Genomic DNA, 12,654 nt, shown 5'->3' with positions numbered 1-12,654 from the left:
CCCCTCACACATATTTACAGAACACACACACATACACATACATACATTCCCACACCACACACACAGTGGGTCACGCTTCTCTCGCCAAATGAAAATGCCAACTTCTTATCAATAGAATGCGGGTCATTAGCCATGGTGGGAGCTTAAGTGTCGTATTTAAAACAAGTCTGGGGATCCCGCGGCCTCAGCAATGATTCATAGGAACATTTTCTTAATTAAATAAGCGGAACGGAACCTGTACGGGGGCGGGACCACCTACACTGTGAGCTGCCGGTGTGTGTGTGTGTGTGTGTGTGTGTGTGTGTGTGTGTGTGTGTGTGTGTGTGTGTGTGTGTGTGTGTGTGTGTGTGAGAGAGAGAGAGAGAGAAGAAATGGAAGAGAACGAGTGTGTTTCTTTGCTCTCTCTGTATGTCTTTCTTTCTTTATCTCTCTCTCGCTGTCTCATTTCTCTCCCCCCTCCTCCTCCACCAGGGTCCCTCTCACCTACAGTGGAGTCATCAACACGGCGGCTCATGAATAATGTAGAAGGGACGGGGGGCAGAGCACGCAAGGAGCCCCGCCATATTGCGACACTCATTACCATGTTCAAACCGACACTTCCCCCAAACTGTCCATCTTCCACTAGAGACGAAAAACTACACCACAAATCATGCAAAAATTCGAGGCAATTTTCCTCCTAAAAGGCAGATACGAGAGGGCGTTGGAAATTGGTGCGGAGTGGTGCAGCTTCGTGATGATATGCCGGAGAAAGGTGTCGGGGTGAGGCGACGGACCTTGTTGCTGGTGGACAGACAGACCAGACAGACAGACACAGACAGACAGACGGACAAACAGACAGACATGCCTCTTTCCCCAAAACACAACTTCGACCCAAGAAGACCTGAGTGATAGCCTGTAAGTCTCAGGTAAATAAATCAATAAGTTCCCACACGACTACCTGGATACCTCAGGAGCACTCTTGGAGACTGAACACTAATAAGACTTCAAGGGAAATGCAAACAGACTCTCTTCCTCTCAGAACCAGCTTCTAGCCTTTCACATGGACACCAGCTGTAGGCGATTCGGGGCACCAGCTGCAAGTGATTCAGGTTACCATCAGGCGACACTCACCTCACTTGGTAAAAGCCTCCTCATCCATGTCTGGAGACCCTTTGGAGGAGGAGGAAGAAGAGGACGTCCCCGCGCTGGAAGAAGGCGAAGAGCCACAGTTGAACGACGCCGAAGCTGGGTTGTTACCGACGCCTCCACAACCACTGCTGCTGCTACTCCGTCGACTGCTGCGTCTGGTACCACTGCCTCCTCCTCCACCACCACCACTACTGCTGCTGCTACTACTGCTGCGGTAGGTCGGCTCAACAGCTCCTGAGGGAAACATCGAGGACAAGGTCTCAATTAACTTTTATTTATGCCAAGCAGAGGTTTAGTGTTGGGTGGACTGTACTGCATCAGGTGCTGGACTCTATTATTTTACACACTCACGACTCTTTAAGACAATAACTGAACATAATCACGATGAGTATTAACGTCTCTGAGGTTACTTAAGAACGTTGGGGAAACTTACCAGGCAACGGCGTATGCAGCTCCACCTTCACCTTGGCTGTGGCGGTGACTTTTGTGGTAACGTGATGGTCGTGGTGCGTCTCCCCAGGGTTGCTGGTCCCCGACGAGGTGGTCGTCTCTACCACAACCTGAGGCTCCACTACAATCTCATGTGATGACCTGAGCGATTGTGACGACCGCGTGGATGACGACGGTTCCTCGGTGATTGTGGTGAGGGAGAGGTTGGAGCCGTGGAGGCGTGGATAAAGAGATGACCCACCCCCACCACCCGAGCGACGACAACTTCTCGAGTTAGACCCGCTACGACTCCCACTCCGTCGAGACGACCCACTGTGGGAGTGGGAGTGGGCGGGCTGAGGCGAGGGCGGTGGAGAGGGTGTCGGGAGGCGGTCTGGATGGTTACGGGGCACGACTTCTGCGGGAGGACCAACTAGGGAGAGGAGCACCGGCAGAAAGACCAAACCGTCCAGTACCCCGAGCACCGTCAGCGCCAGCAGCACGTAGAAGAAGTACCTGAAAGACACAGTAGCACACCCAGTCAGTCGTGTGTTATTCTATAAGGGATAATACTGCATTAACTACAGGGATCTTTTCTCTCTGCTGAATTCACTCCTAGACGTCCAGAGGTAAGAGGGACGTGGTGTGTGAGTGGGGAAGGAAGGGTGAGGATAAAGTGGGTAAGACTGGGGTGTGTGAGCGAGGGAACGTTACTAGGCCTTGGTGGTGGAGGTGCTGAGGGTGATGGCAGTAGTAGTAGTAGAATTAGTGTTGGTGGTGGTACTGGTGATGGTAGTAGTGGTGGTGGTGATGGTGGAGGGGACAGCGGAGGGAGGTAGCGGCGGCCACACCAACTAATGAGTCGCCACATTGGTGATGCAAACAATGGTGTCTGAGATCCTAATACGGCGACCCCTGCCTCCTGCAACCCTTGGCTGGTACACCACACACACACACACACACACACACACACACACACACACACACACGACAGGTAAAAAATCGCTGTGACCTGCTCCTCAACACAACCAGTGAGGGAGGCCTGGTGGATCACTCTGCCAAGGTGGATTACGACTCCACCCTCACCAGCCACACTCCAAAACCACCGCCTCCACCATCTACACTCAAAAACCACCACCTGTACCATCCACACCCCAACACCACCATCCACAATCCAACTCCACCATCTACACCATCCACATCCCAACACCACCACCTTCACTATCCACACTCCTACTCCACCCCCCCAACACACACACACACACACACACGTACGTTACTGAAATTCCACACCACACCATCCAGTTTAGATCGAGTTGACCACACCATTATTAACTACCTGACCTTACCTTAACCATATCCAAACACTACGTGGCCCAGGTGTGTTGATTGGCTTTCTTTCAACCAGGTAAGACTTTTTTTCATTAGTGTTGAGTTTTCTTCATTCATTCTTTTATTTTTCATTTATTATATATGAGAATGAGAGATGGCGTGTGTGGGGTGGAGGCGGTGCTGGGCAGGTGGTAATCTTCACACCTATGATCACAGCTGTTCCACACCTGGTCTTGTGGCCCATCCACGCCCCTCTCAGGTGTTTTTATTGTGTGTGTGTGTGTGTGTGTGTGTGTGTGTGTGTGTGTGTGTGTGTGTGTGTGTGTGTGTGTGTGTCAGTAGTAATAAAAATAATAATAAAATAATAATGATGATGATGACGATGATGATAATAATAATAATGATGCGTGTGTGTGTGTGTGTGTGTGTGTGTTTACAAGAGTTTAAGGCCCATGGGTGTGTGCATGTTTCTGCGTAATACGGGAGTATGTATACATTAAGGCCCCGTATGTGTACATAGGAGCACGGGGTACACACACAAGGGCGTGAGTGCTTAGAGGGGTGTGTACTTTGGCGTTGTGTGTGTACATGATGCGTGTAGGTAAGACCGTGTGTACATGGGAAGGCAGTCACGTAGGTGGAAGTCAAGCATGCAGGCAGGAAGTCAATCGGGCAGGTAAGTAGGTGGAAGTTAAGCAGGAAGGTAGGTGGAAGTTAATCAGGCAAACAAGCAGGCAAGTATGTTGAAGTCAAGTACACAGGTTGGTGGAAATCAAGTAGGCAGGCAAGCAAGCAAGTAGGTGGAAGTCAAGCAGATAGGCAAGTAGATAGAAGTCAAGCTCACAGGCGGTACAGTAGGTAGGTGGAAGTCAAGCACACAGATAGGTAGCAGGCAAATAGATGGAAGTCAAGCAGGCAAGCAAGTAGGTGGAGGTCAAGCACACAGGCAGGTAAGTGGAAGTCAGACAGGTCGGTAGGTGGAAGTCAAGCACACATACAGGTAGGTGGAAGTCAAGAACACAGGCAGGTAGTAGGCAAATAGATGGAAGTCAAGCAGGCAAGCAAGTAAGTAGGTAGAAGTCAAGCAAGTAGGTAGGCAGAAGTCAAGTAGGCAAGCAAGCAGGTAGGTAGAAGTCAAGCAGGCGAGTATGTGGAAGTCAAGCAGGCAGGTTTTCAACAAGTTTTTGCCTGCCCCGGGAGGACTATATAATTTGACGATGAATGAGATCCTCCCATCGGCAGGTCCATCCAAACCCGACTCTCCCCTCCCCCTAACCCCTCCCCTCCTACCACCTCCATCCTTCCCCTCTCGCTCCCCCACCCTCCACCCGGTACAAGGTGTAGGAGGAGGAGGAGGAGGAGGAGGAGGAGGAGGAGGAGGAGAAATAAAGAGGAAATCAAAAGAAGAGGAGGAAGTACAAACGCGTAAGAATAAGAATAAGAAGAAGAAGAAGAAGAAGAAGAAGAAGAAGAAGAAGAAGAAGAAGAATACTTGCTTGTCTCGCCTAACCTAACCTAACCTCACCTAATCTCCCCCCCCCCCTAGGCAGTGTAATCAGGTACTCAGAATATTTTACAGGTACAGATTAATTTTACTCAGACTTAACTAATAGAGAGAGAGTGGGGCAGAGGTTAACAGGAAGGCAAATTACCCCAACTAACGAGCTTGTTACGCACCATAACTAGCTAATTGGTCCCTCAACCTACGATCCACAGTTGCCAATTTAAAAGTACCTCAAGTTTCGCGATTTTAGTTTCATCAGTTGCCTTATGGGTTGATTTACGCAAATTTTATGATTATTTTAATGAATTTGTACAACTTTAGGGGATAATCTGGGATAATTTTAGTGATAATTGCAGCATTACCGCATTTTAAAAAGTTTGATGATTTTTTTCGTGAATTTCAACTAATTAAAATATATTAACAAATTCTAGCGGCTTTCAGAGGAGCTTAAGTATCATTTGGTGAATTGTATGTTAATTTATTTATTTATGGTGATTTTGGATTAATTTGATAGAATTTTACGACTATACTGTTGAATTTAAACGACTCGGTGGCTTAATATAAAGTAATTTCACCCACTTTCGCTTAAATTCAGCGGAAGTTTAGCTACTCTTGCGGTATGAGTTGGCAACACTGCTGTCACCACCAACTTGGCCCACTGACTGGCTGGGAGCGCGGGAAAGGTCAAAGGAGCCTTGTGATTGGTCTGTTTTTTTGCGTGTTTTTTGGCGCGTTATGAAATGCTGTGATTGGTGTGCTATTTTTTACACGTTTTAATGCTGTTATTCTACTTTCTGGGGGTCATGGGGAGCTATGATTGGTCTGGTTATATTTTGATGAACTATAAAGTGCTGTGATTGGTCTACTTATTTTTGGAATGTATTGAAATGCTGTTATTAGTGTGGCTATACTTGGGAGCGTTAGGAAATGCTGTGAATGCTCGAGCTATGATTGGCTTACTGTAGTTAAATATGATTATATGCAAATGTAATATAAACATCAAGTTTGCCACCATCCCACCCATAGAAAACCCACGCCCGCTACCCATACTAACCCACACTAGACTGCCCACGACCACCTACCACACAGCTCAGGTCTCGTATTACGCGTGTTAAATGAAGGTTCCAGAGTAAGGCAATAATAATTTGTATCTGTATAGTAAACATGTCAAGGTGTATGTTATGGTCGCCCTAGCCTTACACGAGCACGGATCACCTGAAGATTAGACACCCTGATGGAAGTAATGGTAGTAGTGGTGATGATGGTAGTAGTGGCGATGGTGATGGTGGTGGTTTTAGTAGTAGTAATGGTGGTAGTGAAGGTCGGGGCCACAGGTTCAGTCACCCCCGCTCTCTTACATCAACAAACTTCTCACAGAAAACGAGCGGCGATTGTAAACACAACGACGTCTTGGGTGGTCTCCCCTGTGTGTGTGTGTGTGTGTGTGTGTGTGTGTGTGTGTGTGTGTGTGTGTGTGTGTGTGTGTGTGTCATCCTTAACTTAATACAATAGGCTAAAACAGCTCCATTAACCACATAGCATTGGTGTCGCACGTTATCTAGGTCATGCGTATGCCAGTTGGGTCATGCACATGCCATCGGGGTCACGTGTATGCCAGCTGAGTTAATTATATGCCATCTGGGTCATCCGTCTGCTACCTGGGTCATCCGTCTGCTACCTGGGTCAACCGTATGCCACCTGGGTCATCCGTCTGCTACCTGGGTCAACCGTATGCCACCTGGACTGTGTATAAGGGAAGGGGTTGGTGGTCTTACCTTCTGATGAATTCGAACTCGGAGAAGAGCAGCATGATGGAGGCGAGGAGGGTGGAGGCAGCACCGTGCAGCACTGGGGCGGCCATATGCTGCAGCGCCAGGATTACCCGTCGGTCCCTCCCGCCTACCGCCGTCAGGAACCCCACCGTCACGTGGACACAGAACTCCACGCCCACGCCCACGCTCACGATAAGGAGGACGGCGGGCACGGCGGACAGCTTGACGCCCAGCACCCCCAAGACGCCGAACAGCTGCAACACGAGGGTGGCCAGCAGCAACACCACCAGCGCCGCCGCCCATAGGTTCATCAACACCACCGACAGCACCACGAACACCGCCGTCAGCACCGCCAGTAGCGCCAGCACCAGATAGAACCTGACAGAGGAGACGAAGAGGATGTTAGTTAAGATCAATTTTGTTTTGGTTAATGAGAGGTGAGGAGGTGTCAGGACCCAGCTAGTGAAGGTCGAGTCTTCAAGCTACCCAGGCCACCATCTTTGAAGCATAAATAACTGAAGTAGATCCGTTCTCCCATAACTAAGGTAAACTACGAACAATTCTACAACAGTTAATGATCTACGTGGCCACAATTTCCTCAAACCTTTAACTACACCATTAACCGGGAATATCCTAATTTAAATGTGATTCTACTAAAGTGAATTGAAGTAATTGATCTTAATGAGTTGAAACAGAACCTAAGAGAAACTCCTTAGTAAGCCGTAATGAAGCTGCTTAACACCTTCCATCTTATTCCCTTAATACAACATACATACAGTAATACAGTATACATACATACATACACACACACACACACGCGCTCTCTCTCCCATCATTCATCATCATTTACTCATTTTTCCTACTATAAAAGACAAGATTCTCCTGTCACTCCCTCCACAACAACAAGACCCCGCGCCAGGTCGACTTCTATAGCCTCACACCACCAGCAGGAGTAGCAGCAGTAGATGACTAACCTGAGCTTAATGTACTGCTCCCAGAAGGTGAAGGGGACGCCCGTGGGGAAGTTGGGTAGTCCTCGCTCCTCGAACCTGCGACAGATGGCCCTCACCTCGTGGATCATGGCCGTGATGGAGTCGGTGTCCCCCAGCTGGTGTAGGTAGAAGGCCAGCTGTGTGTATACCAGCGGCGGACTCTTGGGGATCTGTGTATGTCGGGAGGAGTGAGTGACGGTGAGTGACGGTGGGGACAGTGAATGACAGTGGGATAGTGAGTGACGGTGGGACAGTGATGGTGAGAGCAAGTGATGGTGAGACAGTGAGTGACGGTGACAGTGAGACAGTGATTGACGGTGGGACAGTGATGGTGAGACAGTGAGTGACGGTGACAGTGAGACAGTGATTGACGGTGGGACAGTAAGTGACAGTCGGACACTTCCCACCACAAATGTTCAACACGGACATTTATTGAAACGATCCAGGAGTTATATTTAATTCCTGCCGTACAAAACTAATTACTGTACATGTGTAACTAAATTTAAAGCACAAATGATAGTTAGGACAAGTTTAATTATATTGAACTGTATTTATTGTTGAAAAGCTAAGAAATTGTCGTGTACAGTGAAACTTCTATATAACGGACTTTAATCTTTATATAGTTCGTTAGATGGAGGTTTCACAAGTAACGACCCTCGATATAACGGACTTTATTCTTTATATAGTTCGTTAGATGGAGGTTTCACAAGTAACAGACCCTCGATATAACGGACTTTATTCTTTATTGTCCGTTAAATAGAGGTTTATCACAAGTAACGACCCTCGATATAACGGACTTTATTCTTTATATAGTTCGTTAGATGGAGGTTTCACAAGTAACAGACCCTCGATATAACGGACTTTATTCTTTATTGTCCGTTAAATAGAGGTTTAACTGTACTATACTTCATCCCTTTCAAGTAGAACCACACAACCACCCACCTTCAGGTCGTAGTCATATCTGTCATGCGTCCAGTGTCGTGGTTCTGGCCGAAGGTCAGCTTGGGAGGCGCTGTAGGCGAGGGCGTCGTTGCTGACCCAAGCTGTCAGGTAGTTGTAGAACGCCTTGGGGTTGATAATGCCCTCAGAGTCCACCAGCCGGATCTGTAACACACACACGGCACAGCCTGTTACTTACCACCGTTTTCACGATCGATACTGTGAGTTACCGAGTTAATTAATGAGTTACCAGGCACGATACTGTGAGTTTCCGAGTTATTAATGAGTTACCAGGTGATGTCTGCCGCCCTCACTCACCTATTTACGGCCAAGGGAAGCTTCTCTGTCAGTTCTGATACAGACACCTATTTAAAAATGACAACACTAAACCACTATTTCCTGTATGAGATCTTTGTGCTGTGGAAGATGACAAATATATCTATATGTTAACTTATGGAGCAATTTACGACAACAGCTGTGACAAATTCTGATCCTAACGATATATTAAAGGACACCAATGAAGTATGTTACTGAGGGAGAGATTATAGGGGAGAGGGACGTGTGTGGGGATGACGAGTGAGGGAGAGATTATAGGGGAGAGGGACGTGTGTGGAGATGACGAGTGAGGGAGAGATTATAGGGGAGAGGGACGTGTGTGGAGAAGACGAGGACCACCAGTGACAGGTCGAGACGTACCTGGGTGACGAGAGAGTCATCGGTGGGGTTGTCGACATGGCCAGTCTGGACGAGAAGCTTGTAGGCCAAGATGCCCTCGTCAGAAGCGTTGTTGTGCCATTTCTCCTGCGTGATGCATCCGTCCCGCCAGTCACGGTCGAACGCCGCCTGCAGCCCTGTCAGGTGGCCAAGATGGGAGAGTGAGTATGTTGCTGCCACACCAGAAACTTGTTAATGACAGTCAAGAGGTAAACACAACCCACCCATGCATTCTCCGTTACTGTTACCACCACCACCAGTCACGCTTCACCCTCCCTCACTACTGTACACCCACACAATCCCTCACTACACACCAGCGTCATCACAACACTACATCACTACACCCACATTAGTCGTCGTGACACGCTACACCTACACCTCGATACACCCCGTTACACACACCACCGTGGGTTTACGAGTCAGGTTCTTGGTGTCGTGAGGTGATGGGGGTCACCTGAGCGCCGGCACCTGAGGAGCAGCAGGTGTTGGCCCTCACAGTTCGTCAGTGCCACACAGAGATGCCAGACACTGTCACACCCTGCACACCTGCCAGCAAGATTGCCCTCCCCCCCCCCCTCGAGGGCAATCTTGCTGGCAGGTGTGACAGTAACTCTCTACACACCTTAAGATCGTGACCTAAAATGATCTCCAAGTCCGGTGAGGTCACAGCTCTAACAGCTCATAATACCACTTAAATAACTACAGTGCCACGGTGCCACCTCTTAGAGCAATAGACGACAGTGCCATATATATTTTTTTCCTTAGTTTTCTGGCAGGTTTAAAAACTCATTTAGGAATGCAATGTTGTTTGTGATACTACTCGCCGCCGCCCCCTACCCCCTCTCTCTCCCCCTCCCCTGTGAGTGATGACGGGAGGGAGGGAGGGCACGTCTACACTGATTATCCCGGGAGGCATCATGACATGTAGAGGGAGGGGGAGGGGGTGGAGGAAGAGGAAAGGGTGCTGACGTCTGCCCCTCACCCCGGAAACTGTCAAAGGGGGAAGGTGTGTGTGTGTGTGTATCGCACATAGGGAGAGGGGAAAGGAGGGGAAGTCTACAATAATGCAATAATAATAATAATGATGCTGATGATGATATTGGAGAATCAAAATCTCTCTTGCTCCCTTTCTCTTTTTCTCTCCCTTCTTACACCCCTCTCCCCCTCTCCTCAGTCATCCCTACGTTACGGCAGATCACCGAGATAATCCCAGCCTCTTTATCAGCGGCGCTACAAAATAAAATCCCGCCGCTAAAAATACGACTTCTCATGTAGCACGAGACGAGAGGGGTAGGGGTGTGGGGGAGGGAGGGAAGGGGTGGGGGAGGGAGGGAAGGGTGTGGGGAGGGAAGGAAGGGTAGGGAAGGGTGGGAAGAGGGTGGGGGAAGGGGGTGTGGGGAGGATGGGGAAGGGGTGGGGAGAGGGTGGGGGAGGGTGTGGGGGAAGGGAGGTGTGACAGCATCTTGGGTGGTGTGGTACTGGGACGGGTGAAGGGGGGAGGGAGAGTTGGTGAGCCTCATAAGACAATGTTGGTATGTGGAATTTTTTGTGGTTAAATTTTACACGATGATGTAGTCTTAGGGTAGATCGTGACGTCATCGCACCAGCTGATTGGATGTAAAAAAAATGGGCGATGGTGTCCATGAGGGTATGGAGGCGAGTTACTGTTCTCGCGTGCATGCAAAACAGACCAGGAATTCAGGATGATATTCAAGATTAGATGAGACTTCAATGGCCCGAAGTACATTGAAGGATGATTCACGGCGGAGGATGCCTGAGACGGATGAGAGAAGGGAGGAAGGATGATCAAGGAGAGAGTCATGGTGGAGGGCGCCTGAGAAGGATGCAGGCAAGTCCCCCCAGACAAAACAAGGAAGGGCACTCACCTATGAGCCAGTCCCTGAAGAGTGAGAGCCAGAACTCAGGTAGACCGCCGTCGTCGTTCTTGATGATGTTGTCGACCCTGGTGAAGGCCTCGTAGTAGTCGTGCAGGAGGCGCTGTTTGGTGGGGTACTCCAGGTTGCCCTGAGTCACGGCGAACATGTTGTAGAAACCGAAGTACCGTTGCTGGGCCGAGAGGAAGGCGTACTCGGGAGTGTTACTTGGCACTATGTCCGTCAGGTCGAGGCCGTCTTCAACACGGCTCACGCCCCACGCCGCCGCCGCCACTGACACAATAAGACCCACTATGGCCGCCGCCTTCACCGCACCATGGGTCAGCGCGGGGCCGTACACTGTCCCTGCCAGGTCCTCGATACTCCACCCAGACCAGAATTTTACCATTGATGTCCACGCCCGCGACAACCCCGAGCACTTTTTCCCGCCGCCCACAAGGTCACGGGTGGAGTTTGTCGTGGCTAGGGACTCCAAGGAGGGCGCTGAGGGGGCGTGAGGGTCTGGCGGCGCCCCCCAACACTCCCTTGGGGCGGTAGGCGGCACTATGTGGGTGACAGTGCCGCCTCCCGGAGGAGGTAAAGCCCGCGTCACTGTTGCCTTCCTGGTTCGGTCTACAACTGGTGGAGGCTGTCGGGAGTGTCTCGCCCTACTCCTTCCTTCTTCAGCAGCTGAACTCGTTAGCTGATGCTGCAGCGGCACCACTTGGTCTTTACTGCTGCCCTGCAAACAACACAGCAGGTCGGCCCTCTGAGCGTGGCGCCGTCGCAGGTCGAGACTCATGATGGCAGGGAAGACGGTGAGGGCGGACACCAAGTTGACCAGCACCAACAGCGCCGCCTGTAGGCAGAAGGCTCTTAGGGCGGGCACGGGCACCAGGGCCCCGGCGAAGAAAGCGCAGGCATTACACACGGAGGTGAGCACCACGGAGACCCCAGCCCGCTTCACCACTTCACCCACTCGCTCCTGTAGAAGAAAGAAAATACCTTGACGACTGATGCTGAACACTGTAGGTCAGGAGGTGAGGTGCGCCACCACGACCACCACATACTGACACTAACACTAATTTAATATCATCTCTCTCTCTCACACAACAATCCCTGTCCGTTACACATTGTAAACAAGACCCCTCTCTCATCACTCTTTCCTCCCTCACCGCCCAGGAAGGTAGAAGCCCAGGCCCCACCCTTGTTATCGGGCATTACCGCGCCCCAGCATGTGAGGTGTGTTAGGGGGGGAGGGCAAGACAGCGCCGTCCCCAACCGGGAGAGTAAGATGTCCCTGTCAAATTATTGGTCGTGCGAAGACGGGAGTGGGGGGTGGGAGGGTGGTGGGTTGATGGCGGGAGAGAGGGGGAAGGGAGAGAGGGGAAGGGAGAGAGGGGGAAGTGACTGCGGGAGTGATGAAGGGAGGGAGAGGTGGTAGGTGGCTAATAGAGGAAGGTATGGAGGGAGGGAGTGTAAGATGGACTGTAGGGAGGGAGGGAGGGAGGGAGGGAGGGAGGGAGTATAGGGAGGGAGGGAGGAGGGAGTGGAGGAGGGGAGGAGGAGGGGAGGAGGGAGGGAGGGGAGGGGAGGGGAGGGAGGGAGGGAGGAGGAGGAAGGAGGAGGGAGTATAGGGAGGGAGAAAGAGGCAGAGGGAGGGCGTGGTGGGGAGTGAGGGAAGGAGCGAGAGATGAAGTTGGGGGGGTGTAGGGAGGGAGAAAGGGAGTGTAGGAAGGGAGGGATGAAGAGTGAGGGAGAAAGGAGGGAGAGATAATAATAGCCCTAACTAATATAAATATCACAAAGGCATCATAAAAATCATGTTTCATTACCTTGAAATACGAGTCCATTATTTCCTACGCAATGGGTTCAAGGTTCAGAGGTTCAGAGTGTTGGGATTCAAGGTTCAGAGTGTTAGGATTCATGGTTCAGGAGTTCAGAGTGTTGGGATTCAAGGTTCAGAGTGT

General features: G+C 50.4%; 1 protein-coding gene across 1 annotated transcript in view; it reads right to left on the bottom strand.

Moving 5' to 3' along the window:
- LOC121859739 (protein patched-like) overlaps positions 1 to 12,654 on the bottom strand; it is a 124,987-nt gene that overhangs the window by 8,496 nt on the left and 103,837 nt on the right. The window contains 7 exon segments of the mRNA XM_042356700.1: positions 1,111 to 1,362; positions 1,562 to 2,073; positions 6,169 to 6,543; positions 7,140 to 7,327; positions 8,100 to 8,261; positions 8,793 to 8,947; positions 10,697 to 11,669. Of these exon segments, the coding sequence (XP_042212634.1) occupies positions 1,112 to 1,362; positions 1,562 to 2,073; positions 6,169 to 6,543; positions 7,140 to 7,327; positions 8,100 to 8,261; positions 8,793 to 8,947; positions 10,697 to 11,669 (2,616 nt within the window). The 3' untranslated portion in view covers position 1,111.

The sequence above is a fragment of the Homarus americanus genome, unplaced genomic scaffold (genome assembly GCF_018991925.1).
Source record: "Homarus americanus isolate GMGI-L3 unplaced genomic scaffold, GMGI_Hamer_2.0 scaffold2224, whole genome shotgun sequence".
In the NCBI taxonomy this organism is placed as follows: Eukaryota; Metazoa; Arthropoda; class Malacostraca; order Decapoda; family Nephropidae; genus Homarus; species Homarus americanus.
This window is presented reverse-complemented; position numbering and strand designations above follow the sequence as displayed.